Genomic DNA, 25,072 nt, shown 5'->3' with positions numbered 1-25,072 from the left:
TATATGCATTAGATGTTAGAAGACGAGGGCTCAGGGCTCCCGACTAGAACTGATTTAGTTTTACAAGGAAAGATTTTAGGTAAATTAATTAAACTTAAACAATACTAGAAAAAGATGGTTTGCCCTCTGATTTATTTACGATCGATCCCTAAACTTTGTGCTCATTAGGCCAAAGCTTGTTCCACCGCGATCCTGCAATTGAGATGTGAATGTTGAAAGGTTAACCATTCCGTGAAAGAAAACACATGGATTTATTTTTCTTATTTAATTAAATAATAACTGTAACTAAAGTACTAAGACCTTTTATTTATTTTTTTTTTTTGATTTTGTGGTATGGGGTGACAGTTAATGTTGTGTTTTTGTTTACGCTTCTAGATATATAATCATTAGCACATTTTAATTAAACAATAAGTACATGGACTTTAGATCCAAAAAAAAAAAACCGAAAGATAAATACCCTTGCCTAATCGAATTTATTCTTCAATCAGGAATTTACAATCTCATATAAACATTATTCGGTACGTATAATATATCCACTATGTTTGTCAAAAATCTTACAATCGGAAATGTTATAACATCAATATAATCATGAGCGAGGGAAAGGACATAATTATGAACATAATTTCTCGAAAACTGTTTAGTAAATTAAAGACTGTGACAGAATTAAAAAGTTAACTAATTTCATTTCATCTTAAAATTTTGAATTTGCAGAAATTGAGACATTTACTTAAAAATAAGGAATAAAACATAATTATAGCGTATAAATTCTTGTATAGTCTCCATACTGGAATCCAATACTTTAAACAATCCATTGATGTTTAATTAAATTCAATTGTTGAATTAATTGAAATCGGATGTGAAGATAAAGCTATTGAAATGTATATAATCGTAAATAAAAATAGAAGATTAGACTTATATTATGGGGACGGAAGTGCCTCCTTCTATTTATTACGAGTGTCGTCTGTGACAATATATTTATGATTATGTGTGTGTCAAAGTGTGTTGCTTATTATTTTGCAAGGGTATTTATAAGTCGACCAATTAGCTCTTATGTATTAACTATATGTGTCTACTCTGGGTCGACCAATGCCGGGTATAATTTTACTATATATTAATTACAGTTGAAGTATATAAGCATATGTATTTATCAAGTGTATCTCCGGTTGGATAACATGTAGATATATACCTTTTGCCACTACTTAAATGCTATACACATACATTCTCAACCAAAAAAATCTATGCATATGCATTCTTCCATACTTTTTATTCAAAGTATTTATATATGTATATGCATGGATGTTTGCGGATTACTTTAGTAGGATAAGTGGATTGTGTGATTCAGATATTAAAAGCACATTTACATATAATTAATTTTAACTTTTATTGATAAACGACACACATCCATATTAGTTCGCCGATGAAAACATATTGGTGTTGTCCCATTCAAGCTGGTTGATGTGTGCAAATCCATCTTTAATTACTAAAGACAAAGTATAAACTGTTAAATCTACTGAATATAATTCGATTAATATGTATATAGAACTTACCTTCTTCATCTTCCGAATCAGTATTCTCAGAGTCCGAGCTTTCCTCAGAAGCGGCATCGGTTTGCATTGGATTTATAGTTATAGTCAACGCAGAATCATCCCAAATTAAACCTTCATCAGCGACCTGAAATACAAAAAAAAATATGAATAACACCAAATAAAAAAAGTTAACTTCAGGATGCCGAAATATAACATCTTTACACCTTTCAGTCCAGTTTTAATTCTAAATATAAATGTAAATAGAGAGACTATGTTGTTAAATTACTGTTTAAATAATAGAATCAGAACGGGTTTTGAGTCATACATATCCTTGAACCAATTATTTTTTTTATTTATAATTGACTATTCTACAGAAAATATTTCACGCCGTTAATATTTATATTCAATAAAGAAATTGCATGCTAAATTTGATCTCTATCCAAAATTAGTATATATCAAATAAATTATTTATAAAAGATGAATTTAAACTATTATTTGTAGTATTTCCTATGACCACGATCCAGTAAAGTCTATTGGGTGCTTACCTTGGGGCAAGGCTGATGTCGGTCCATATACTTTTGGTTATTTTTTAGCCTTGCAATCGAAACGCCACAGAGCAATATGACAAGAAAAACACATATTAAGATTATCAGCATTGTTGGATGCGAAGCTTCAGCTGAAAACAGATAAATAGTTAAATAAATTTGTCAAATTTATCATTTGTGGAAAAAGCTAACCTTTGTGTACGATAGAGTGTACGTGTGACTTGGGTTCCTGTACATCATTGGAATGGAGTAAGGAGTTTGAGAAAAATTTCGTATCTGAAAAAAGAAGAAAAATATGGGCCATCTTAAGTTATGAAATCATTTTATCACGAAGCAAAAAAGAAATGTACCTTGTGCACCTTGATCCTTACTCTCACTTAGGCCACCACCATTGTGGTAGATTCCCAAAAAGTTGTCATTTCCCTCGGCACTGGTTACTGACATAGATACAGATGGTGCATTTGTTGTCTTTGACGATTGCTTCGGATGCAAGACGGTCAGGGTAAGCGTATACTCGATATTCTTAATTTGAGAGGAAAGCTGCGAGCAAGCAAGCTTGAACACACGGTTCAGATAATAGGCTGGCTTTTTGTTGCTATAAACGAGAGCACGCAATACGCTGAGATAGCTGCGAATCGAATCGGTTCCAATCATTTCGACGCCATCCTTGTTAATGTTCGTTCTTATGTCCATTGTCGATGATAACGACTCATCGCCATCTATTTGAATTTCTTCGTGATCGGGATTCAAAGATGGGAAAACAATCACACTGCATGAATCGAGATTGTCGTTTGGGGTAACATTCTTATTATCTGTAGAGCGTCCAATGTGAATTCTATCCAATATATGTACGCCCACTTTGATTTCTTGATAGGAGACTAATTTGTTTTGGGTTCCTAAAAATAATTCATGAATTAACAAGAACTAACATATTTGAATTATATATATACCAGAAATTGCAATCTTGCTTAACGTGTGCGCGTTCTGAGAAGTAAATTTATCGCGTTGATTTTGCGGCTTAAGTTTGTCAGACTTATTATCCGCCAGTTTGTCACTCGAAACGGTCGAGTCGGCTATACCCACTGGTTGAATGGGATCATTAACCATGATGTAGGTCTCGATTGTGGGCAGGCGTATGGCACTCTGATTAGTGCACATCATTGTCGTGCGAACTTCAATATTCCTGCGACCTATGGTGGGGTTCTTTTTAATATTAATGTATTGAATCTTTCGCATCAATTGCTCAATCTTGTGCTTGCTCTGAGCTTCAATGTATATCTCGTTCATTTTTGTGTTGACCTGCACTTGAAATTCTGCCGAATCGTCTGGTTGTTCCAATTGCAATTCGCTCGACGGAAGCAAATGTTCGGCGCAGCTGGTGCCACATTTAATATCTTCAACTGAGAGTATACCGTCAACAGAAAGTTTTACTTCTGAGATATCGCCATTAAATCCGTGCTTTAGCCGATTTTCGGAGCTCTGATAACAGGCACCAACTGCCAATGTCGTATTAACTCCATGTGCCGCGTGTAGAGGCCAATCGTCAATAACCTCTGGGTTAGCGTGACGGTCCTCAACAGAGCTCTCGAACTGTACTCCATCAATGAAGAGCTCCACCTTGGACGACTGATCGACGTTGATAACATAATAATGCCATTCATTGTCGCACACCTGTGGTATCTTCCAGCGCCACTCCGCCGGGCTAAATATATTCAAGTCGCCCTCATTGAAGTTCTTGCGGAGCAACAGTATCAGGCGGCAATTGCGTACGAAAAGCGCCATATGATGGCGATTCATTTTATGATCGTCCGCGCTGCACACGATGTGCTCCTTGACATGCTTATTCGATGAGCTTTGGCTGCCATGACGGAAAATGGTCACAATGCTAAACGGACGTAGCGAGAAATCGAGGTGTCCAATAAAGCCAGCGGGCACTACGACGCCAGCGGAACTGTCAAAATGAAATATGGGCTCGGGGCCTTCGTCATAGCTCAGTTCTTTGGTCCAGTCGGCACCACGAGGCAGAAGATCCCTTAGGTTTGTGCTCGTTGAACAGTTGGATATATCTCGATCGCATCCGAATGATATGTGCTTGGTCTTCGCGTATTGGTAAGCGTGCGTTATTATACATACATAAATAAACAAAAATAGTAAAATAATATAGAAAAAATGCACTCACCTTAAGCGCAACCGCTGCGTGAATGTTGAGATCATCTGTGCTGCATAATATATTGCATAGATCCAATCGAGCATTTGGAAATAACTGTAAGCTATCAGTGCTACCAGACTGAAAGTATAAATTCAATATGGATCGTAAATAGGCATTTGGAAAAAGCTGTAAATTATCGGTGCTGCCGGACTAAAAGCATAAAAATCAATGTAGATCGTAAAGCGCAAATGTGCCGGTGGCTGAAGATATTCATTTTTTTTAAGGCTTGCCATATGGCTAAGAAGTGAAGCTGAATTAGTTGGGGAAAGAAGTGTGTACTTACAGCATAATCAATGCGTTCGGGTATACCTAAGAATTTGGCATCGCACACACGTCGAACCTTGATGCTGACCATTATGGGCGTCGACTCCTTCATGGCACAGTCATAGGCCACAACAGAAAGTATATGATTATGGGAAACCTTATGCAACAAGGGTTCAGTGTTCTTTACGGAGCCCTCGTTGTCGATAGTAAATGGTTCATCGCTATTTAATATCTCGTATTTGCAAACGTCGCCAAAAAGCGGTGTGCAGTCTTTGTCAGCTGCTTCGACTCGAATGATTTCATTATACAGTTTACCCTCGTCAACTTCGGTCACATATGATGGCTGCAAGAAGGTCGGAGCATATTCATTGATATCGATGACTGTTATGTGCACGTTGGCTGAATTTGATGGCGTTCCGTCGCAATATATGGCAACAATTTCAAAGTGGTAGCTTTTACGTTTCTCGCAGTTGAGTGTGTGGCGTGCTTTTAATATTGCCAGGTTGTTGACCAGTTCAATCTATAAATGTAGGTTTGTATTGGTTGACCATATTCTGTGATAACGACTCCTTACAACAATTTTGATTTCTGTTGTCCTTTGATTATAAACACTCACCTGGAACGGAATTTCGTGATATGGCTTCTTTAAAATGCGAAAGCTGCAAATTTTCTCTTCGTCAACTTTAATTAATGGCGTTATTTCCACAAGAGTCTCATTTTCTCGAATCAATCCATGATACGACTTTTCCAATATATATTCTATAATCGAGGGAAATAAAAACATAATAAACACATTAACACTAGCAACGACAATTACAAACTTTTTCAAGAAATTAAATAAATGTACAAAATAGAGTAATTAACATTTCTTTTAACAAAATTAGTGAAGGTAAAAATAAATTAGTAAATAACACACACCTCGTTGTATTAGATACTCGTCCTCATTTTCATTAGAAGTCCCGGTAGACACGGTAGAACCGAGTCCAATAATCAGTATTAGACCCAAGTGGACAAAAATTATGCCTTGTAGGGATACCATAATTCTGTTTAAATTATGAATGACCAGAGTTCCAAAAAAAATTGCGTTTACCGACGTTAATTTTCTGTAACGGGTAGTAAAAATATTTTGATAAACTCTGTTATCATTTACATTATGTTTCATAATAATGTTCGCAAATAGTTAAAACTTTTTATAGAATCTTCGTTTTTAAATTCAAAAATTGAAGATTTAAAAGCTTAATCTCAAAGTTTGTCATTAATCAGATGCATGTTCAAATGTGTATGTGTGTATGTGTTTTAATTCATGAGATACACATTTTATGAGATACATATGCGCATATGTATATGCATATTTGTATATTTATGTGTATCCACTTTATTTTTCGATTATCTATACTGGCGCACGTAGTTAACAAACAACTATTTACTGTAGACTGAAATCACTTTCTTTGATCACCATTCAATTTTTCGATATAATATAATATTTAGTTGAATTCTTTTCCATTTTTCACCAACAGAGGATATGCAAAAATCAATATTAATACCTTTTCTTTGCTTTCAGCTCGCTTCAATGTTATGTTGAATATTTTTTTAAGCTGCAACATATAAAACTTTATATAAATCTTTATTTGGTGTTTGGTTGGACATTTAATATTTGTTTATCCGACATTTTTTATGTATTTGCCAAGAAAAGAATCAGTTGTTTTGGAATGCACTAAAAAATCCCAAATAAATCCAGATGGATTCCTACATAAATTCGACACACACATTACATATTTTTGATTGCACGATTTTTAGAACCGATAATAACAATTGGTTCACATTGGTCACATCGCTATTTTTAAACATGTATGTCCCAAAAATAATATATAATTTTGTTACGGAACTGCTTGTTTCTCAGTGGGCCGCGCCGGCTGGCTCATCGGATTCTCTGGGTGTGGTCCCATCCCTGGCCCGCAGTCCGCACAATCGATAACAACAAAGCTACACGTCTGTAGCAAAATAGACTCACACAACACTACTCAAAATGAACCGCATAATCGATAACAAATATTCGGAACTACTAACTCATGAACAAAATACACAGCTGTAACAACTATGAAAATGTAAACAACAAAGGTAAGACACTCAATATAAATTAACAAAAAAAAACACTATTTATCCACCTTACTCTTCCAGATCGGGCCCCGGTTCCGGACCCAGCGTACCCGCCCTACCATGAGACGATCACCTCCACTCGTCTCCCTCATTTTGGCCACCAAATGGCCTATATTAGCCCGTGTCGGCCATAATGCCCACTCTCCCCAGCAATATTATTTTAGCCGGACATGATTTCTTTCAATAGGTGCGTATAATTGGTTGCGTTTTCTTAAAATGTATAACAATCATAATCATTGCTTATGGCATTTATCTTGCAGCTGTTTAGGATCTCATGCAAGCGGATAATTCATTAACTTCACAGGTGTGTATTACTGCTGCATATACTTATACTAATTGACACAGCGCATTAATTCCTAAATTTTTCTCTTAACTTATAGAATTAATTTTTTTTATTTTTTTACAACACTGAATGGAACAGACGACGAAACACTACAAGGATATTGCTAGTCGCCGCAAAAGAAACGCGCAATGAGGCACTTTAGAGGCAATCGTTGCCCCGATTTAGGAACAATGGCCCGCACAATTACTTAAAACTGGGTATGTCACGTATTGTATATTGTATGTATTAAATCGCTTAATTCTACCTTACCCTACCTAAAGAGCTCTCTGGGGGTGGTAAGGGGCGATATAAATGCGTAAATTCAAATTAGGTAAATATGTGAGCATAGTTCGCGCAAGAGTTAATTTTAGATTTTTTTTTTTTTTTTATATTTTACAGGCGCAGATGCATCACCGTTGGAGTTTTCCTCACCGTTCGCACTCTAAAGTGAAGCTCGGCGTAAGTGCCTATGTATGTATGAATATATTTTATAAATACAAATTAACCAAATTTAACGATAAAAAAAAAAAATCCACTCCTTTTCAGGGAGTGCAATTAGGAGTCTTCTTCTGACTCTGCCAGGGGCTCGAACGAGGATGGGCAAAACAATGGAACGGACTCACTCGGTGGATGTGGGCGGGGTCTCGCCTGTGGCCGCTTCTTCGTTGTTGGAGCCCGGTCGTTGGTGGCTCGTCTCGTTGCCTTCACGTTTGCGCCGACGCTTGCTGGCGGCGTCGCGGATATGGCTGGTTTGCGCCGCTGCACTGAATCCTGGCCTTGAATATTTCGTGGGCCTCTCTGGTGCGCGAGCTGGTCTCCTTGGTGCCGGAGCCGTTAATTTTTGGCTTATTTGGTTCGTCTCTCGTCGCACTTAAATTTTTAAGTCTCTTTTAATTTTTTTATTATATTTTCTTTGTGATTCGAGCGGTTTGATTTATGTAAATTTATTACATGGCAAAGAACACAAAAACAAAACTTTTATTCGTCTGTTAAGCCATTGGTATTATGTGCCGGCTTAATTTTTCAGAAGGGAAAAAATTTTACTCTGTCAAGCAGAAATGCAATGTCCAACTTTTTTGCTCACTTCGAGCTGGCACGCCCGCCGTTAACCGCTGAACAAATCGCACTCCTCCACATTTTTGGCAGCCACACCATCGGTGCCGAATTTCGGCACACGCATACATTTGCGAGGCGGGCACCGTTGCTGCTCATCTGCACAGCTGCATTTTTTTTGGGTCAACGGCCCAAATGAAGGCCAAGGGCATATCCAAGGGCATGCGATCCACTCTCCTCGTATTCCCTTTAAGAGCGAAACGGGCGGCCAATAGCAATCGTCGCTTTTGGCGCCGTGGATCGCATGTCTGGCGTTGCCACCCTTCAAAACTTTGGGCTCCGCCGTGGGCCCAGCTTCACCCCGCATACTCCGACCATATGCCAAAAAGATATCGGCGTGGCCGATAATATCGCACGCAACCAACTGAGTAACCCTCGGTGCTGCCGATAACGTCAAATGCAACATCACCACGCAGATTATTGTAACGACATGAAGGACAGTTACAAGGAATCTGCGTGCGCATTTCATGGATTGACCCAGCCGGCTACTAACGATGCCCAACGTAGGCCACACCCACGACAAGTAATCTATATTTTTTTTTTTTTTTGCTGACCCAAAAAAAAAAGGGGGGACTGGCGCTGCCGCCGCCGTTGCCTGGCAAGAAGGTGAGCAAATTACGATTATGTTCGTATATCTTTTGCGTGGAAGACGCCTAGCACGCGTCCCTGGAGATCTTCCAACTCGTAGGCGTTGGTTCCCACGGCTCGGACGACGCGGCTCTTCAAGAACTTCCGGGCGAACTTGGCATTGAAGGCTTTGCCGAAGCTGCTTAGTGCGAAGTTGCGCCTCCACACTTCCTGTCCCGGTTCCAGATGGAGCTGTCGCGCGCGGTGGTCGTACCGTTGGCGACTTCGCTCGTATGCGGTGTGCAGGTGGTCCTTGACTTGGCTTCGGATTACAGCCAGTCTGTCCTTTGCGTCAAGGTCAGAAATACTGTGGTCGGCCAATGATCTCAGCTTCCTGGCCAGTTTGTAACTGGAACCATTCAGGTACATCTGCTGTCCAAAGACCGCGAAGAACGGAGTGACTCCCGTAGCGCTGTGGACCGCATTCCGGATCGCCACTTCCACCTCTGGTAGGTACGCGTCCCATTCCCGATGATCCTGACCCAGGTAGGTTCGGATTGCCGACAGCACTGTGCGGTTCACGCGTTCGGCGGCGTTGCTCTGAGGCGAATACACTGGTGTGCGCAGGTGAGTAATGCCAAACGCCTGGACCATCGCATCGAACGACTTTGACACGAATTGTCGTCCATTATCCGAATGGATCACTTCCGGCACGCCAAATTTGAAGAACACCTCATGCACTAGGAAATTCACGACATCCGCCGCGGTGGCTTCCCTCATGGCCTTCAGGAAGGTAAACTTCGAGAAGTGGTCTACGACGACGAATATCCACGCATGCCCTCGTTTCGACCGTGGATACTTCCCCAAGAAGTCGATATATAGCTTCTGGAAGGGGCGGTCGGTGCGCACTTCTTCCCCAATTCCGACCTGCATTCGGTAGTTCTGTGCCTTGGTCTCCTTGCATGTATCGCATTTCCGAACATAGTCCCTGACTTGTATGGCCATGTTGGGCCAATAATATTGCCTGCGCAGCGCGTGCAGCGTTTTCCTCATGCCTCCATGAGCTGACGTCTCGTCCGCGTGTGCTTGTTGGATGAGTCCTGCCGTCAGCGACTCCGGCACCCAGAGCTTCCAACTTGTGCCTTCGACCTCATCCTCCAAGCTCTCGTGCACGGTCCTCTTGAACAGAAGTCCGTCCTGCACTCTAAGGTCCGGCAACTTCCCTTGTTGGCTCATCACCTCTCTTATCAGCTCTCGATATTCGGTGCTCTCGAACTCCGGGGTCTGAAATCCCAACAGATCTTCCGGGGTCAGTTCGACCTCTTCCACGCTTCGGGACAATGTGTCTGCGACGACGTTGTCGGCTCCCTTGCGGTACTGCATGGAGAAAGGGAACGCTTGCAGTTCGAGGGACCACCTGGCTAATCTCCCGCTCAAGTCTTTGAGACTCATAAGCCACTGCAGACTCGCATGATCGGTGATTACCGTGAACGGCATCATCTCCACGTACGGCCGGAATCGATGTATGGCCAGTTTGGCGGCTAGGCATTCCTTCTCGGTCACCGAATAGTTGATCTGGTGCTTGTTGAGTTTGGCCGAGAAGAATGCGATCGGCCTTTCCTGTTGTTCGTCGTCTAGCTGGAACAACACAGCTCCTACTCCGTAGTGAGATGCGTCGCATTGGATGAAGAATGGTCTTCGAAAATCTGCGTGAACTAACACCGGGGCTGTGGTGAGGGCTAACTTTAAGCTCTCTATGGCTTCTATGGCCTCGTCGCTCAACACAAATCTACCCGTTCTCTTCTTAAGGGCATCAGTCAACGGTACCGATATCTCAGCGAAATTCTTTATGAATCGGCGGTACCACCCCGCCGTACCTAAGAAGCTTCGTAGTTCCTTGACCGTCCTCGGATTCGGGATGTTCCGGATCGCTTCTACCCTTCCCGGATCCATGCGCAGCGTCCCGCCGCCTATGATGAAACCCAGGTAGTTTAGGTTGCGGAAGCAGAATTTCGACTTCGCCATGCCTATGGTGAGGTTCGCGTTCCTCAGACACTCGGCCACCAATTCCAAGTATTTTAAGTGCGTTGGAAAATCTGCCGATATTATCAGCAAGTCGTCCAGGTATACGAATACGTTGGACCTCAGATTCGCCGGGATTACCTTGTCCATGAGCCTGCAAAGCTGTTGAGCGGCGTTGCAGAGCCCGAATGGCATGTGGCGGAACTGGTACAGCGGCCTCCCTGGTACAGTAAACGCCGTATACGCCCTGCTCTTCTCCTCCATCTCTATTTGCCAGAACGCGAACTTAAGGTCGACGCTAGAGATAAAATGAGTCTCGTCGATTCGCGATAGGATGCCCTCGATGCATGGAAGCGGGTACGCGTCTTTTACCGTTACACTGTTTAATTTCCTGGCGTCTAAGCAAAACCTGTTCTTCCCAGGCCTCATCACCACCGTCGTCCGGTTGCTCCAGGGGCTGTCACTCTCCTCGATGATGCCCAACTTTAGCATCTTATCCACCTCGGCCCACACGATCTCCTGTTTGGCCGGGGACAGCGGATAATGTCTGTCTTTCACGGGTTCTGCTCCCTCGATCAGCTGAATTCGGTGCTGCAGCAGGTGAGTTTTCCCTAGGCCATCCTCCTCAAATTGGAGAAATCTGCGCTTCACGCTTTCCAACTGACTCCTCTGATCGTTGTCCAGGTCCCACATTTCCGGATCCGTTACGCAGTCGTCGTCGTCCCGGTAATAAGCCACCTCTGGGTTCGCTACCGTTACCTCAGATGCCTCTGGTGGTGTTTCGGACTTTCTGGCCGGACCGAGCAGCTCTGGTGCGATCTCAAAGGCTCGCCAGAAGTCGATTCCCAGGTATAGTTCCTGTCGCAGGTCCGGGCACATGTAAAATACGATATCTTCCGTTCTATTCCCGTATTTCACAGGCAGAACAACGCGACCTAAAATTGGGCGATTGGCACCCGCCGCTGTCCTCACCATCGATTCGTATGGCCGCGCTTCCCATCCCAGTTTCTCCACTAACTCCCGGCATCCTTGTCCCAACAGACTGACTGAGGCCCCCGTGTCCAGCAACCCTTTCATTTTGGCTCCAGCGACCTCCACTTCGGCGAATACTCGTGGGTCTATACTCTCCTCCCGTCTCACCGCTTCGACGACCTGGCGCCTGGTAATCCTGCGTCTGCGGAAGCGCGCACGTGCCTTCACCATTCTCCGGGTGGCTAGCGTCATCCCCTCCAGCTGTCGCTCACCAAAAATTCTATTTCGGGCCGACATGTATGCCCGAACACGTTCTTCGTATGGTAAGCCCCTAAGTGTTCCTCCTTTGCTTATACTATTATTATAATTAGCCTTATCCTGATCCTTATTCCAAATCTCCGTCTCCTTTCCAATGATTATTGGCTCTGGTAGGTGCCCCTCTCCTGCTTTCCCGCGGTCGCCGTCCCGGAACGCGTCTGTCCCGCCATCACCGCGCTCCCTCTGGGGTTTCCCGGACAGTTTTCACACTGCGAGCAGAACGTGTCCGGCTTTCCACACCTATAGCAGAATATTTTCCGCTCCTTGGACAGGCAGTCTCTAAAGACGTGGTCGAACTGTCTGCAGTTCCAGCATACAATTCGGGATGAGTTCCTGCTTCGCACGAATGCCTCCTCCAGTTCTCCCGGTGGCGTTTCTGTAAGATGCGGTGGAACTTCAACCTCGTGGACTACGGGCCTCGTTCCTTGTGGACAACGCGACGGCTGAAGGTACCCAGTCCGGCTTCTGCGACCCATGTGCCTCTCCACTTCTAGGCACTCTTGGCGCAGCTCATCCACGGTGAGTACGTCCATGGCATAAATATATTTCGCCAGACTTTCTTTTAAACCACGCTTTATAATCCTCACCAGCTCTCGGTCTCTCAGCGGCTTCTGGAATCGCGCGGCGAGTTGACGCATGTGGTGGATATAATCATCCACCCCTTCGCTGGCCTGTTGCTCTCGTTGTAGAAGCTCCTGCATTACCTCGTGTTCCGTCTGGTAGCCCCGGAACCTGTCCAAGAGGGCATGCCGCAGTTGCATCCAGCTGTCGACCCTAGAATGCCGCACGTGCATCCAGTACCACTCGCGGGCGCGGCCGGTCAGGAGCAGGTGGAAACCGCGCAGGACCTCCTTCCACGGGCACTGATACTGCCTCTGCAGGAACTCTAGGCGGAACACGAAGTCCTCGACCGAATTCATCGCGTCCTCGCCGTCAAACTTGACGTTCCACCGCTCGAGCTTCATGTACGCAGTTTCTCGCACGTTGGCGTACGCCTCCTCCGGTTGAAAATCATCCGCTCTCCGGTCCTCTACTCGGAAATGGCGGTTATTCGGGTTACGCCAGTTCCTCGACTGAGCATCTGCCACGTAAACTGGGCTGCTGGACGAATACTCCGCCCCTCGTGCGCCTTGCCTACGTGGCTTCGGTGGCACCGGTGGTGGAAATGCCTCGCGCTGGAACACTTCCCGTTCTTTCGGGATGGCGCCTGTTCGCGGTCCCGGCTCGACATGTCTTGGCGGCTTCGGCGCAGTGTTAGTCTCGGCGGTTTGGCTCCCTGGCGGCCTAAGCACATCAATGATGCCCTTCATCATTTCCATGAAGCCAGCTCGCATCTCCTCGCGGATGGACTCGCTGATGCCAGATGGCAGAGCATGCAGATATGTTTGGTGGGCCTGAGCGATCGCCGCGTTTGCCGCCGATTTGAGCACTGAGTCTTTCGGGGCTTTTGGGAACTCCAGGTTCCGTGGAGGTCTATCCTGTTGCGCCAATTCTTTCTCCAAGTCTACCAGGTGACCCTCTTTCGGGATCTGTCTCTCTGGAAATCCCCGGAAATTCATTGGCGTTCGCACCAGCCCTCCAGCTGGGCGCGGCGGTGGCAGAGCCGACGCCCCATCAGCGTCAGAAGCCCAATCAGACACCTGTTCCTCAGCCATACTTATCCCTTCTGAGAACAGTACCCCTCTCTTCTACAAGGCTTACAACCCTTATAAAAACTTTACTAATATTTCTAATAAATTAATAAATAAATAAACACCCACTAACAAATCTTACTAATAAAGAATAATAAATTAATACACATCGACCACAAAAACACTCACAAAATTAAATTTTTTTTTCTTTCTAATTAATTTCAAATACTTGGGGGAGAGAAGACAAATCCTAACACAGGCTAAATAATCTACGCATAATCTGGACAGTGGACAACACTTAAGCATTCGTCCCATGCTCAGTTCGTCAGTTTGACTGACGGACGGCATGCAAGGAACGCTACCTTGAAGGCTATTTGGTTTCTGTCGCACTTCTGTGCACCCTTAGAGTATGCTGTGTGACAGGTGCGGCGCAGGATCGGCTCTATATCGTCCTGGGTCACCTGCCTCCGAAGCTCATTTAACTACGGCCAGCACACACCAAACGTTAACACAGAGTGGGACAAAACAAATAGAAAACATTAAACAAACTCTAGTCAGACCTACCCTAATATCACATTTCGTCACAGGTTATTTTGTCATGGCGGCTACCACCAGGCTACGATTGACGGTCGCGAACGTTCACCAACTAGCAAACGTGACTTACCGTCATCAACCGCGACAAGAAAACACCCCATGTCAATGGACACCATGGCAAGATCCGTCTCCGTCGCTCTTCTGGCCATTCTTGGGATATGCTGTGTGACAGATGCGGCGCAGGCTCGGCTCTATATCGTCCTGGGTCACCGGTCTCCGAAGCTCGTATAACTACGGCCAGCATACATCCAACATTAACACAAAATGAGACAAAAACAACTAATTGAATAAATAACATCTGACTAAACTACCCTAATATCACATTTTTTTAACCATGAGATGCCTTTGTCGTTGCGGCTACCACCAGGCGAACGATGGATAGTCGCAAATGTTTCGCCAACATGCGAACGGCCATCAACCACTACAAAAAAAACCCCTCATGCTTATGGATGGATATTCAGATAACCTCTACTTCCGTCGTGCTTCTCGGATTCCACTACACGCTGCGCGATTATGAGCTACCTACTCGTGCCACATAAGACTTCAGCGGTGTGGGTCCTGAAGCCAAGGGAGTCCTTTCCTCTGTACCTTCATTTTTATCGTATTTATTTTTCTTTGATTACACACCGACTTCAAAGAAGCCGAGTGCTTCTTCAATTTGGGCGCCATATTGTTACGGAACTGCTTGTTTCTCAGTGGGCCGCGCCGGCTGGCTCATCGGATTCTCTGGGTGTGGTCCCATCCCTGGCCCGCAGTCCGCACAATCGATAACAACAAAGCTACACGTCTGTAGCAAAATAGACTCACACAACACTACTCAAAATGAACCGCATAATCGATAACAAATATTCGGAACTACTAACTCATGAACAAAATACACAGCTGTAACAACTATGAAAATGTAAACAACAAAGGTAAGACACTCAATATAAATTAACAAAAAAAAACACTATTTATCCACCTTACTCTTCCAGATCGGGCCCCGGTTCCGGACCCAGCGTACCCGCCCTACCATGAGACGATCACCTCCACTCGTCTCCCTCATTTTGGCCACCAAATGGCCTATATTAGCCCGTGTCGGCCATAATGCCCACTCTCCCCAGCAATATTATTTTAGCCGGACATGATTTCTTTCAATAGGTGCGTATAATTGGTTGCGTTTTCTTAAAATGTATAACAATCATAATCATTGCTTATGGCATTTATCTTGCAGCTGTTTAGGATCTCATGCAAGCGGATAATTCATTAACTTCACAGGTGTGTATTACTGCTGCATATACTTATACTAATTGACACAGCGCATTAATTCCTAAATTTTTCTCTTAACTTATAGAATTAATTTTTTTTATTTTTTTACAACACTGAATGGAACAGACGACGAAACACTACAAGGATATTGCTAGTCGCCGCAAAAGAAACGCGCAATGAGGCACTTTAGAGGCAATCGTTGCCCCGATTTAGGAACAATGGCCCGCACAATTACTTAAAACTGGGTATGTCACGTATTGTATATTGTATGTATTAAATCGCTTAATTCTACCTTACCCTACCTAAAGAGCTCTCTGGGGGTGGTAAGGGGCGATATAAATGCGTAAATTCAAATTAGGTAAATATGTGAGCATAGTTCGCGCAAGAGTTAATTTTAGATTTTTTTTTTTTTTTTATATTTTACAGGCGCAGATGCATCACCGTTGGAGTTTTCCTCACCGTTCGCACTCTAAAGTGAAGCTCGGCGTAAGTGCCTATGTATGTATGAATATATTTTATAAATACAAATTAACCAAATTTAACGATAAAAAAAAAAAATCCACTCCTTTTCAGGGAGTGCAATTAGGAGTCTTCTTCTGACTCTGCCAGGGGCTCGAACGAGGATGGGCAAAACAATGGAACGGACTCACTCGGTGGATGTGGGCGGGGTCTCGCCTGTGGCCGCTTCTTCGTTGTTGGAGCCCGGTCGTTGGTGGCTCGTCTCGTTGCCTTCACGTTTGCGCCGACGCTTGCTGGCGGCGTCGCGGATATGGCTGGTTTGCGCCGCTGCACTGAATCCTGGCCTTGAATATTTCGTGGGCCTCTCTGGTGCGCGAGCTGGTCTCCTTGGTGCCGGAGCCGTTAATTTTTGGCTTATTTGGTTCGTCTCTCGTCGCACTTAAATTTTTAAGTCTCTTTTAATTTTTTTATTATATTTTCTTTGTGATTCGAGCGGTTTGATTTATGTAAATTTATTACATGGCAAAGAACACAAAAACAAAACTTTTATTCGTCTGTTAAGCCATTGGTATTATGTGCCGGCTTAATTTTTCAGAAGGGAAAAAATTTTACTCTGTCAAGCAGAAATGCAATGTCCAACTTTTTTGCTCACTTCGAGCTGGCACGCCCGCCGTTAACCGCTGAACAAATCGCACTCCTCCACATTTTTGGCAGCCACACCATCGGTGCCGAATTTCGGCACACGCATACATTTGCGAGGCGGGCACCGTTGCTGCTCATCTGCACAGCTGCATTTTTTTTGGGTCAACGGCCCAAATGAAGGCCAAGGGCATATCCAAGGGCATGCGATCCACTCTCCTCGTATTCCCTTTAAGAGCGAAACGGGCGGCCAATAGCAATCGTCGCTTTTGGCGCCGTGGATCGCATGTCTGGCGTTGCCACCCTTCAAAACTTTGGGCTCCGCCGTGGGCCCAGCTTCACCCCGCATACTCCGACCATATGCCAAAAAGATATCGGCGTGGCCGATAATATCGCACGCAACCAACTGAGTAACCCTCGGTGCTGCCGATAACGTCAAATGCAACAATTTCTTTGTACACCTGTCGCATAGCAACGATAAAAGGCATCAAACAATCATTGAAGGCGAATGAATTCATGGTTAACTGCAAGATATTTAAAAAATACCGAATATGAATATAGTAAAAGGCTGAAAGTGTAAATACAATTTCTCCAAGAATTTTTTTTTTTTTGGAGGCTCAAATAAATAGTTTTCACACTTTTTTCTGAATTTTGTATACCATTGCGCCCCGTCGTGCAGAAACCCGGCACGCGCCCTTCATTAATGAGAACGCAACATAATTTTCTTCAAAGCGTGTGGATGCATTGTTTTCTTATGCGCATCATGTATCGATATTTTTAGCACTTAAGCATTCGTGGGCACACTGAGCGTGAAATATTTGAAAGATAACTATTTCTTAATTTGAAATTAACTTAATGTTCGATCAAACACACATATCCAGCCTTATTCGAGCCGCTTTTCACCCGGCGGAGGACCCAACAATAAATGTCTTAAAAAAAAATTGTAAAAACAAGAATTTATAGTAAATCTGTTTGCGTTCATGCTAATGAAATTTGTAATTCCCCTTTTGAAGCAAATGTAAATATTCAAAAGAATGATTATGAAGTTAATAATTAATTGAAGAATTTTTTTTACTTAGCTCTTGGCAATTGTATTTAAAAAAAAATAAGAATTAAAATCGGTAGTTAAGTTAATAATATTTTAAACACCTAAATAAATTAAAATTAAACTGGGTGATCGTTTTATTTGTTGCTATCGAGATTGATTGCAAGCTCAATTCACTATGTTGGAATATTTATATATCAATTTTAAGGTCGAGTGTGTTTGAGTAAGGTTTTCGGAATGGCATTCAATACTGAATTGCAGACAAGGAGAGCAGTGACAGGAATAGAGGATAGGAATTCAACCCTTGCTAGCTCTCAAAATCGCTTGAGTGTAAAACGAAAAAGCCAGCAACAGTTTTTAACTACAATTTCATTCATGGCGCAGATGTGTGCGCGCACATTTTTACATAAATATACACATAACAGTATATACATATAAAAACCGAGCACCTACGCCCACGTATACTCAGTCCATCTGAGCCCGAACCCATATCCGAACGGAGGCCGAGGCGTGCATGGAATACAAACACACGTAAATCGAAAGAAAGTTAGTGTGCGAGCTTCTTAATTTTGTCAGGGATTGTGGATGCTGTGTGTTCCATTCAAGTCCAACCTATGCTCGTACATTTAGTTCAGTTGAAGTCGCGCGTAGGAAAAGTTCTTACTTATATTCATAGACTTCAAAATTCACAAAAGATCTGCATTTTTTTGTGTACTTATTACCCCGGTGAACTGAAAATAGATTCGATTTAATAATCATCACAGGCTGTTAATAAATGTAAGTAGGTTGGTGAAACAAACTATTTTCAAATTATTCATAAACCATACAACAAAAATGTAGTGTGTGTGTGTGCGTGTGTGTGTGTGTGTATGTGCGTGTGTGTATGTGTGTGTGCGTGTGTATGTATATGATTAAGGTCGATTAAGACTTAAGTCCTTTCGATGCAGCTACGCGATTGTATAGAGATATACGTATACACATATGTATGCTTGTATCTGTATGTGTGTACACTGATGTGTCAATGAATTGGTTGGTAATGGTGCGCATTTAAAAGTTGTAACCCAGTCGAAAACTGTGTAGGGTACACACACCCACCCTTGGGACTTTGCTGGAATATGTGTGTATATGTAGCCACATATACATATATGTAGCCAAATACGCATGCATTGATTGTATGTGTAAATGAATGTAATCTAGTATAGACATGTACAGAAGTGTTTGTGCTAAAAACGAAGTTTAACGTGCCTGAATGGATATTTTCTAACATTGTGGGTTACACCAATAAAAGACGAAGAAGGATTTCGATATAATTTACTAGGTTTGCCGTATAATTAATAACATATATTTGAATCTGTAACAATAACCATTAATTGTAGATAAATGTTTATATTTTTATATATATTTTTAAAGATTGGTATTTATATAAACTTGTCATTTATTTTCTGAAGTAAAACGCTTCCATTGGTCTCTACAGTTAAAAGAAAATGCCTGAGGCTTATGGTAAATCAACACACCAAAGGTATAAACACATCAATATCAACGGTATGGGGCTATCGGCGAAGAACATTTCTCATTTAATATACGGAAAAGCCTATAAATACCGCAGAAAAGTAATTTCCCTCTTATAAAAAAAGGCAATTAAATTCAATTCAATTCACTTTTCAAATAAAAGCACCAAAATATTTGTTTGTTCAGCACCTGCACCAATTAGTGTATAAAGCAAAATTTGCCAATTTAAGATACATTCGTAATATGTCTAAGTACCAAAATACATGTATGTATGTATTTTTTTTTTGTACACATTTGTATTTTTGTGGTATTTTTTTTAATATGCGTAGGGAGCAAATCTTATACTTTACAAATTGCTAAATTTTTAATGTAAATGTTGGATATATTACATGCAACATGTTATTTTAAATTAATTAATGAGTCTATATCAATATTAAAAAAAGAAAAACTTTAATAAAATCATTTTTCCGGGTATGTTCTCTTCAATACATATATATAAATATATTATATGTATGTGTATGTAATAGGGCATTTGCGAAAGAAATTCAAATGCTCAAATTAGAAAATCAAGAACTTTTAAGATAAATAGAATTCAATAGGTGTGAAGTTAATCAATACTCAGCTAACGATACATCAAACTTAAATATGAATATATTTAATTTATTTAAAGAAAAAATTGGGTACTGCTTAAAGTATTATTTTATTTTGCATGTTTTTGTAGAGTGTACTTTTTGTAAACATGCTGCTTAAAAGATTGTTTACTTATTTTCTTAAATATTTTCAAACGGCAGGAAAATTCGACGTATTTGAAAACATATCTTTTTGAAGCAGCAGCATTAATTGTTGGTCGTTTTATGAGTAACACGCATTGGTGGATTTTAACTAGATAGTTCTTGAAGATGCATTGTTATTATAGTATGGTAAGTGTATCTTAACTTAAGTTAGATTTATTCCTACAGCTGATTAATATGTGAGATTAGGCTTGCTGTCTCAAAGGCGTTAAAAATGTTAGAAATCGTTAAATAGTTTTTTTTAAGTGTTAATCGTGGTTGACGTGGCTGACGAGCTTTTATGCCGTCTTTACGCCCGCCCGCACACCTGTATGTCCGTCCGTCCTTCCGTTGATCTCAGAAATATTGACTCGAAAATTATAAGAAAATTATAATTATATACCAAAGTCCGTATACACACACAGTTGTACTATATTACCCTTGAAATTTACATAAGTTAGACTATAAGCACCTCAGCTTTTCAAGAATGCAATTTTCATAGTATAGGGAACTTTCAACTGGAAGACTGCTAACTGTTCGAATCTTGATATCTTGAGGGTTCTTTTATCAGGAAAATTGGCGGTCGATTCTAGATACGCAAGTCTGGGAGTGATAACACCTTAATATATTTTGACTAAATAATCCGACATAAAAGTTGTAATCGATTTAAGAACTTGGTAATGTTCAAATCTTTTCAGAACAAATACATTCACATATACATATTGATTATCTTAATTTACCTGACCCGGGGAAATGGAAATTTTTTAAATGCACGTAGCCGTGACTATGGGATGCAAAGAACTGCGGATAGCAATAAATTAGTCAAGGGCGAAGATGGAACACCAAATGTAAATACCGGGTTAGTGGAAGATGGCGGGGTAAGGGCTGTTGGTGAAGTGTTTGTTCCGAAAACTTTTCCAATGAGTTCGCAGGAGCCGTCATGTGAGCAACTACGTGCTATGTGGATGTAAGTTTTGAAATGGCCAAAAATCCACAAATATATTACTTACATAAAGAACTTACATAACATAGATTTTCCAAGAGACAATCTCGTGCAGCAGAAATAACAAACGAGATACCAACATACCGTGACCCTTTCACATATAATGTCTGGGAACCACTTTACTCCAACTCTCGCTTGCTCGGCTCGTAAGTTTGCCAGAATATGGTCATATGCATGGTAGAAATTGTAATTATTTTATCTCAAACGTAGACTGCGAATGGGCGCAAGAGAACGTGCTCGATCTCCGGTTTTTGGCCGTGTTGTCAGCCGTGAGCCAATTATTCCACAACGTGTAACCTTTGAACAACGCCAGCGCCATATGGATGGCAGCCAACCTGGTGCTAGTCAGGCCAGACTATATGGTGCTGAGATACGGCCAATAAATGCTGGATCGCCGGCAGCATCATCATCACCGCGCAGATCCAGCAAGAATCGACATGTGGGCGTACCAAGTAGCTCCGGCAGCCAAAACTCGGTGGCCGTACAGGGCAGCTTTCAAAAGCTGAAGGAACTCATCTGGACAGAGCGGGCCAAGGAGTTAACCCAACAACGTCGAGCCGAAGAGGTGGCAGCTCGGGCGGCTGTGCTCAAGGAAATCGCAAATGGGCAAAAGTATTATTTTATACGATTATTAGGTACCTTATTTGATCCCTAACTCTTCTCCTTCTCTCAGCATACAATCGTCTTACAAGTTGCCCTTCAATAACGCTGCAGATTCGATTCTGATGGATGAGAATCGAAGCCCCGATAGTAGCGGCAATCAATATTTAAGCGGTGATCGAATGTCCATTGCGAATATACAAAATTTTGATGCCAACAATAAAAATGGGGGCCACAGAAACGGTGGAGCTCGAGCCTCCACACGCCGCATCGGAAGTGCTTATGAAACGGGTACTAATGGCAATGGTCCAGCGCGTAAAGACTCCTTTTTTTCAGGCAACTCTCCTGCCGGTCAACCAAAAACAGTTTCTCGCCTGCGGATTCCACTGACCGAAATGAATCCGGCTGACTTAGCAGACAAACATCAAACCGTTATTGGCATACCACGGACATACCCTATTCGCCAATCCCATTTTAGGGAAAGGAATCGATCACTTTTAAAACAGGTAATAGTCTTAAAATGCAACCCTAATAGCTAGAAGATTGCATTTTTGTAACCTGAACCCATTAAGAAAGGGGTTACAAAAAAGGCTATAATGATCTCCTAGCCGGACACTTTAGACTAGATCACTTTTACTTTAAAAAGGCTAAGCTGTGCATAGTCGACTATTTTGCATACATTCAAAATTGTATATTTAACTCTTTTTTAGTATCCGCCAAATGAATACTTCGAAAGGAACACACGAATTTTGAAGAGTTTGCAGTTTGGGCCTCCGACAGAGCTTTCGAAAGTAAGAGGAGATTTCAATGACAACTATTTGAGTCCCTACGCATCCATCGAGTATGGCCTGAAACCAGGTATCAATGGTCTAATTTATTTTGGTAATGATCCAGTAAATGAGGCTGAGTTAACTGCTTTGTCGCCCCAAATAGAAAAAACTAATCAATATGAGTATGATTTCTACAACAATAACGGATATTAAAGTATTTTTTTTTCTCAAAACTTGGACAATAAAAAATAACTCACCAACTATGGTGCAATAGCTATATATATACAATTTTATGTGAACTTTTTACAATTTAATTTATTTTTTTTTTGGATAAATGTAATTATTTTTCCTGCTTTGTGGCTATAGCTGATGATTATGAGGTGTGTGTAGTTTAAATTTAAACGTGTAAATACAGAATACATATTAATTAGCATGAGCATACCTATAACAGGAGAAACGGTTGTCAATTTATATATATATGTTTAAGAACTAAACAAAATTGGTACGCCCGGTGTATTATGTACCTACATTACATATATAACTATGTATATACATACATATCCAAAAGAAATATAAAACCGAAAATATGTCATAATTACGCGAAAAAACGATATCGAAATCAGTTCAAGTAGACATTTTTAAAGAAGAATCAGAAAAGAAAAGAAAGTATTTGTTTTACATTCACATTAACATTCACCCGTTACTTTATAACACTACTTAATATTTAAATAACATGAAGTGTGCTTACCAACATTGGCAACACATGCCATATTTAACAACAGCAAAACTAGCCCACATCTACAACGGATAATATACATATATATAGAACTATTATCGTTTGGTATATTCTATAAATATAAATATCAATATCAAATGTATGTATTTTTCTATACACAAAAGAGTCTGTTATCAAAATATAACAACCTTGGAAGTCCTTACAATCTTTGTTAAGCTCGACAAATTATTTTTGCAATAACCTACTTGTCTAATGTTAAATGTTAAAAATGATTTGATATCACATATTTCTATTTTAAACCTCCATACTCAAAAAAAAAAAAAAAAAAAAAAAAAAACACATCTACCAAAAACCTTGCCAAGAATTACACCAATATCTTACGATTAAATATTCGACGTGAAAGTATATTCATATTTATTTTAATTTCCTATTTAGAAATAATAAAATGCTTCCAATATAAAAACAATCATCAGTATACACAAGAGAAATGCCAAAGCAAATTTCGTATCCTTATACAGATTTATAACAAGGTACGGTTAATTGACGAAAACTGGTTTTTAAAAAGCCTAGATCATAAATAAAATTAAATATGGCAATAGGCGGCTCAAAAAGAGTACCTCTATAAACATTTCAGCAAAAATATATTGTTTTTATTATTTACATATAATACGATCAATGTATTAGCTAGTTGTTTCTTATACAGACACCTGGTATGGTAATACCTACATACATATGTGTATAATCTAACTGTGCCTGAACTAAAAACACGTTAACTACTTAACTTAAAACAATCAAAATGATCATTAAAAATAAAAAAACAAAAAATTAAAAGAAATATTTTATTTGATTTATGTAATTGTTTAATTTTACCTAACTTATGGTTTTTGCTACTCGTTGCATACTATATTTGGTCAGCCTTTTTTATAAATATCAATTCAGGAAATGTCACTTATTATATAAAATAAATGTCAATTTAACATATCGAACTTATCCAAAGTACTTGTGCTACCTATATTAATAAGAGACTAATAATTGTGTACTAATCAACTATGTACCACTTCTTGGCTCAACAATGTGTAATATTTATGAAAGCGAGTATTTAATATCAAAAAAATTTAAAATACCTATATACTTATATACACAATTATTGCAAGCATGCCTGATTTTATTAACCGTTATGTATTTTATTGTTTAGATACTATTGTGTACAAGTATTGAATAAGGGCATTTACCCATACACACTCGCTCACACACAAACACACACACACGCATACATACAAAGGGATACAGTATGAAAATGTGTTGATGTGTTGATGCATACAAAATTGACAATAAATCTGTAGTTGTGAGTTCCGGACAATAACAAAACATTTTTGTTATATATGTATATACATACATATAATCTATATAATATATATATTAACTTGGATGTATGATATGCATATTAACATGAATATATATTGCAAATACATAGTATTGAATAAAAAGTAAAATTGTCTACGCATGGTTGATGTTTTTGAATAATGCCGAAAGCAAGAACCTAATAAACATTAAAAGTAATTAACTAAGAAGTTATTGTGAATCTTATTGTATATTGTAAACGAATCTAACAAATATAAAAATTCGGATGAAAATAACGATTGTTTTAACTGCGAGCCCCTCTCAACTTTACCCATATATCCTCATAATCCATCATTATGTATGAGAGTTATGATGGACGGTGGCTGAAATGGAACAGTCTGTAATGATTTCATTGACTTGTAACTACAGTAATATTGCAGATGTTTAGATAAAAACAAGAAAGAGGTTCTAGTTGGGAGCTCCCGACTAGGAAATACCCTGAACCCTCTTATTCCAACACCAAATGCAAATATATATACTATTCTAGAAGCTACATGTCAAGTTTGTGACTCTAGCTCTTATTATTTACAAAAATTGCTCAAAAAACAGGATGTCGATTGTTATCGATTACTTAGAAACGGGGCAAGTTATCGATTATCGGAAACAAACTCGATCTGCGCAGGCACTAGAAGGACCCACATCTAAAATTTCT

The 25,072-nt window shown here is 40.7% G+C and overlaps 2 protein-coding genes across 7 annotated transcripts; one reads left to right on the top strand and one right to left on the bottom strand.

Annotated features, from left to right (window-relative positions):
• Positions 1-250: 250 nt before the first annotated feature.
• Cals (calsyntenin 1) lies at positions 251-6,262 on the bottom strand. 2 transcript variants are annotated; one of them, XM_002059704.4, is made up of 11 exons: positions 6,089-6,262; positions 5,463-5,647; positions 5,161-5,303; positions 4,564-5,064; positions 4,251-4,358; positions 3,022-4,168; positions 2,422-2,967; positions 2,264-2,347; positions 2,072-2,202; positions 1,548-1,671; positions 251-1,480 (listed from the first exon to the last, which is right to left on the bottom strand). In XM_002059704.4, exons 2-11 carry the CDS (start codon positions 5,581-5,583, stop codon positions 1,407-1,409), a joined length of 2,979 nt encoding a protein of 992 aa, XP_002059740.2. In that variant the 5' UTR covers positions 5,584-5,647; positions 6,089-6,262; the 3' UTR covers positions 251-1,406. The 2 variants fall into 2 exon arrangements, with proteins under 2 accessions (XP_002059740.2, XP_032290079.1); XM_032434188.2 differs by lacking the exon at positions 6,089-6,262 and adding an exon at positions 5,972-6,018.
• Positions 6,263-18,200: 11,938 nt separating this feature from the next.
• On the top strand, positions 18,201-24,656 carry LOC6636193 (uncharacterized). Of its 5 annotated transcripts, none has more exons than XM_070210643.1 (8): positions 18,201-18,408; positions 19,932-20,060; positions 20,609-20,877; positions 20,943-21,059; positions 21,124-21,525; positions 21,587-21,789; positions 21,850-22,019; positions 22,224-24,656. In XM_070210643.1, the coding sequence occupies exons 2-8, from the start codon at positions 20,040-20,042 to the stop codon at positions 22,494-22,496; spliced, it is 1,455 nt and encodes a 484-aa protein (XP_070066744.1). In that variant the 5' UTR covers positions 18,201-18,408; positions 19,932-20,039; the 3' UTR covers positions 22,497-24,656. The 5 variants fall into 5 exon arrangements, with proteins under 5 accessions (XP_070066744.1, XP_070066745.1, XP_032290137.1 ...); XM_070210644.1 differs by having other exon boundaries at positions 21,587-22,019; positions 22,224-22,371; positions 22,447-24,656; XM_032434246.2 differs by adding an exon at positions 19,106-19,241 and having other exon boundaries at positions 18,202-18,408; positions 21,587-22,019.
• Positions 24,657-25,072: the final 416 nt, after the last annotated feature.

Source organism: Drosophila virilis, chromosome 6 (assembly GCF_030788295.1).
Source record: "Drosophila virilis strain 15010-1051.87 chromosome 6, Dvir_AGI_RSII-ME, whole genome shotgun sequence".
Lineage (NCBI taxonomy): Eukaryota > Metazoa > Arthropoda > Insecta > Diptera > Drosophilidae > Drosophila > Drosophila virilis.
The sequence above is the reverse complement of the archived record's forward strand: the minus strand, read 5'-3'. Positions and strand labels throughout refer to the sequence as shown.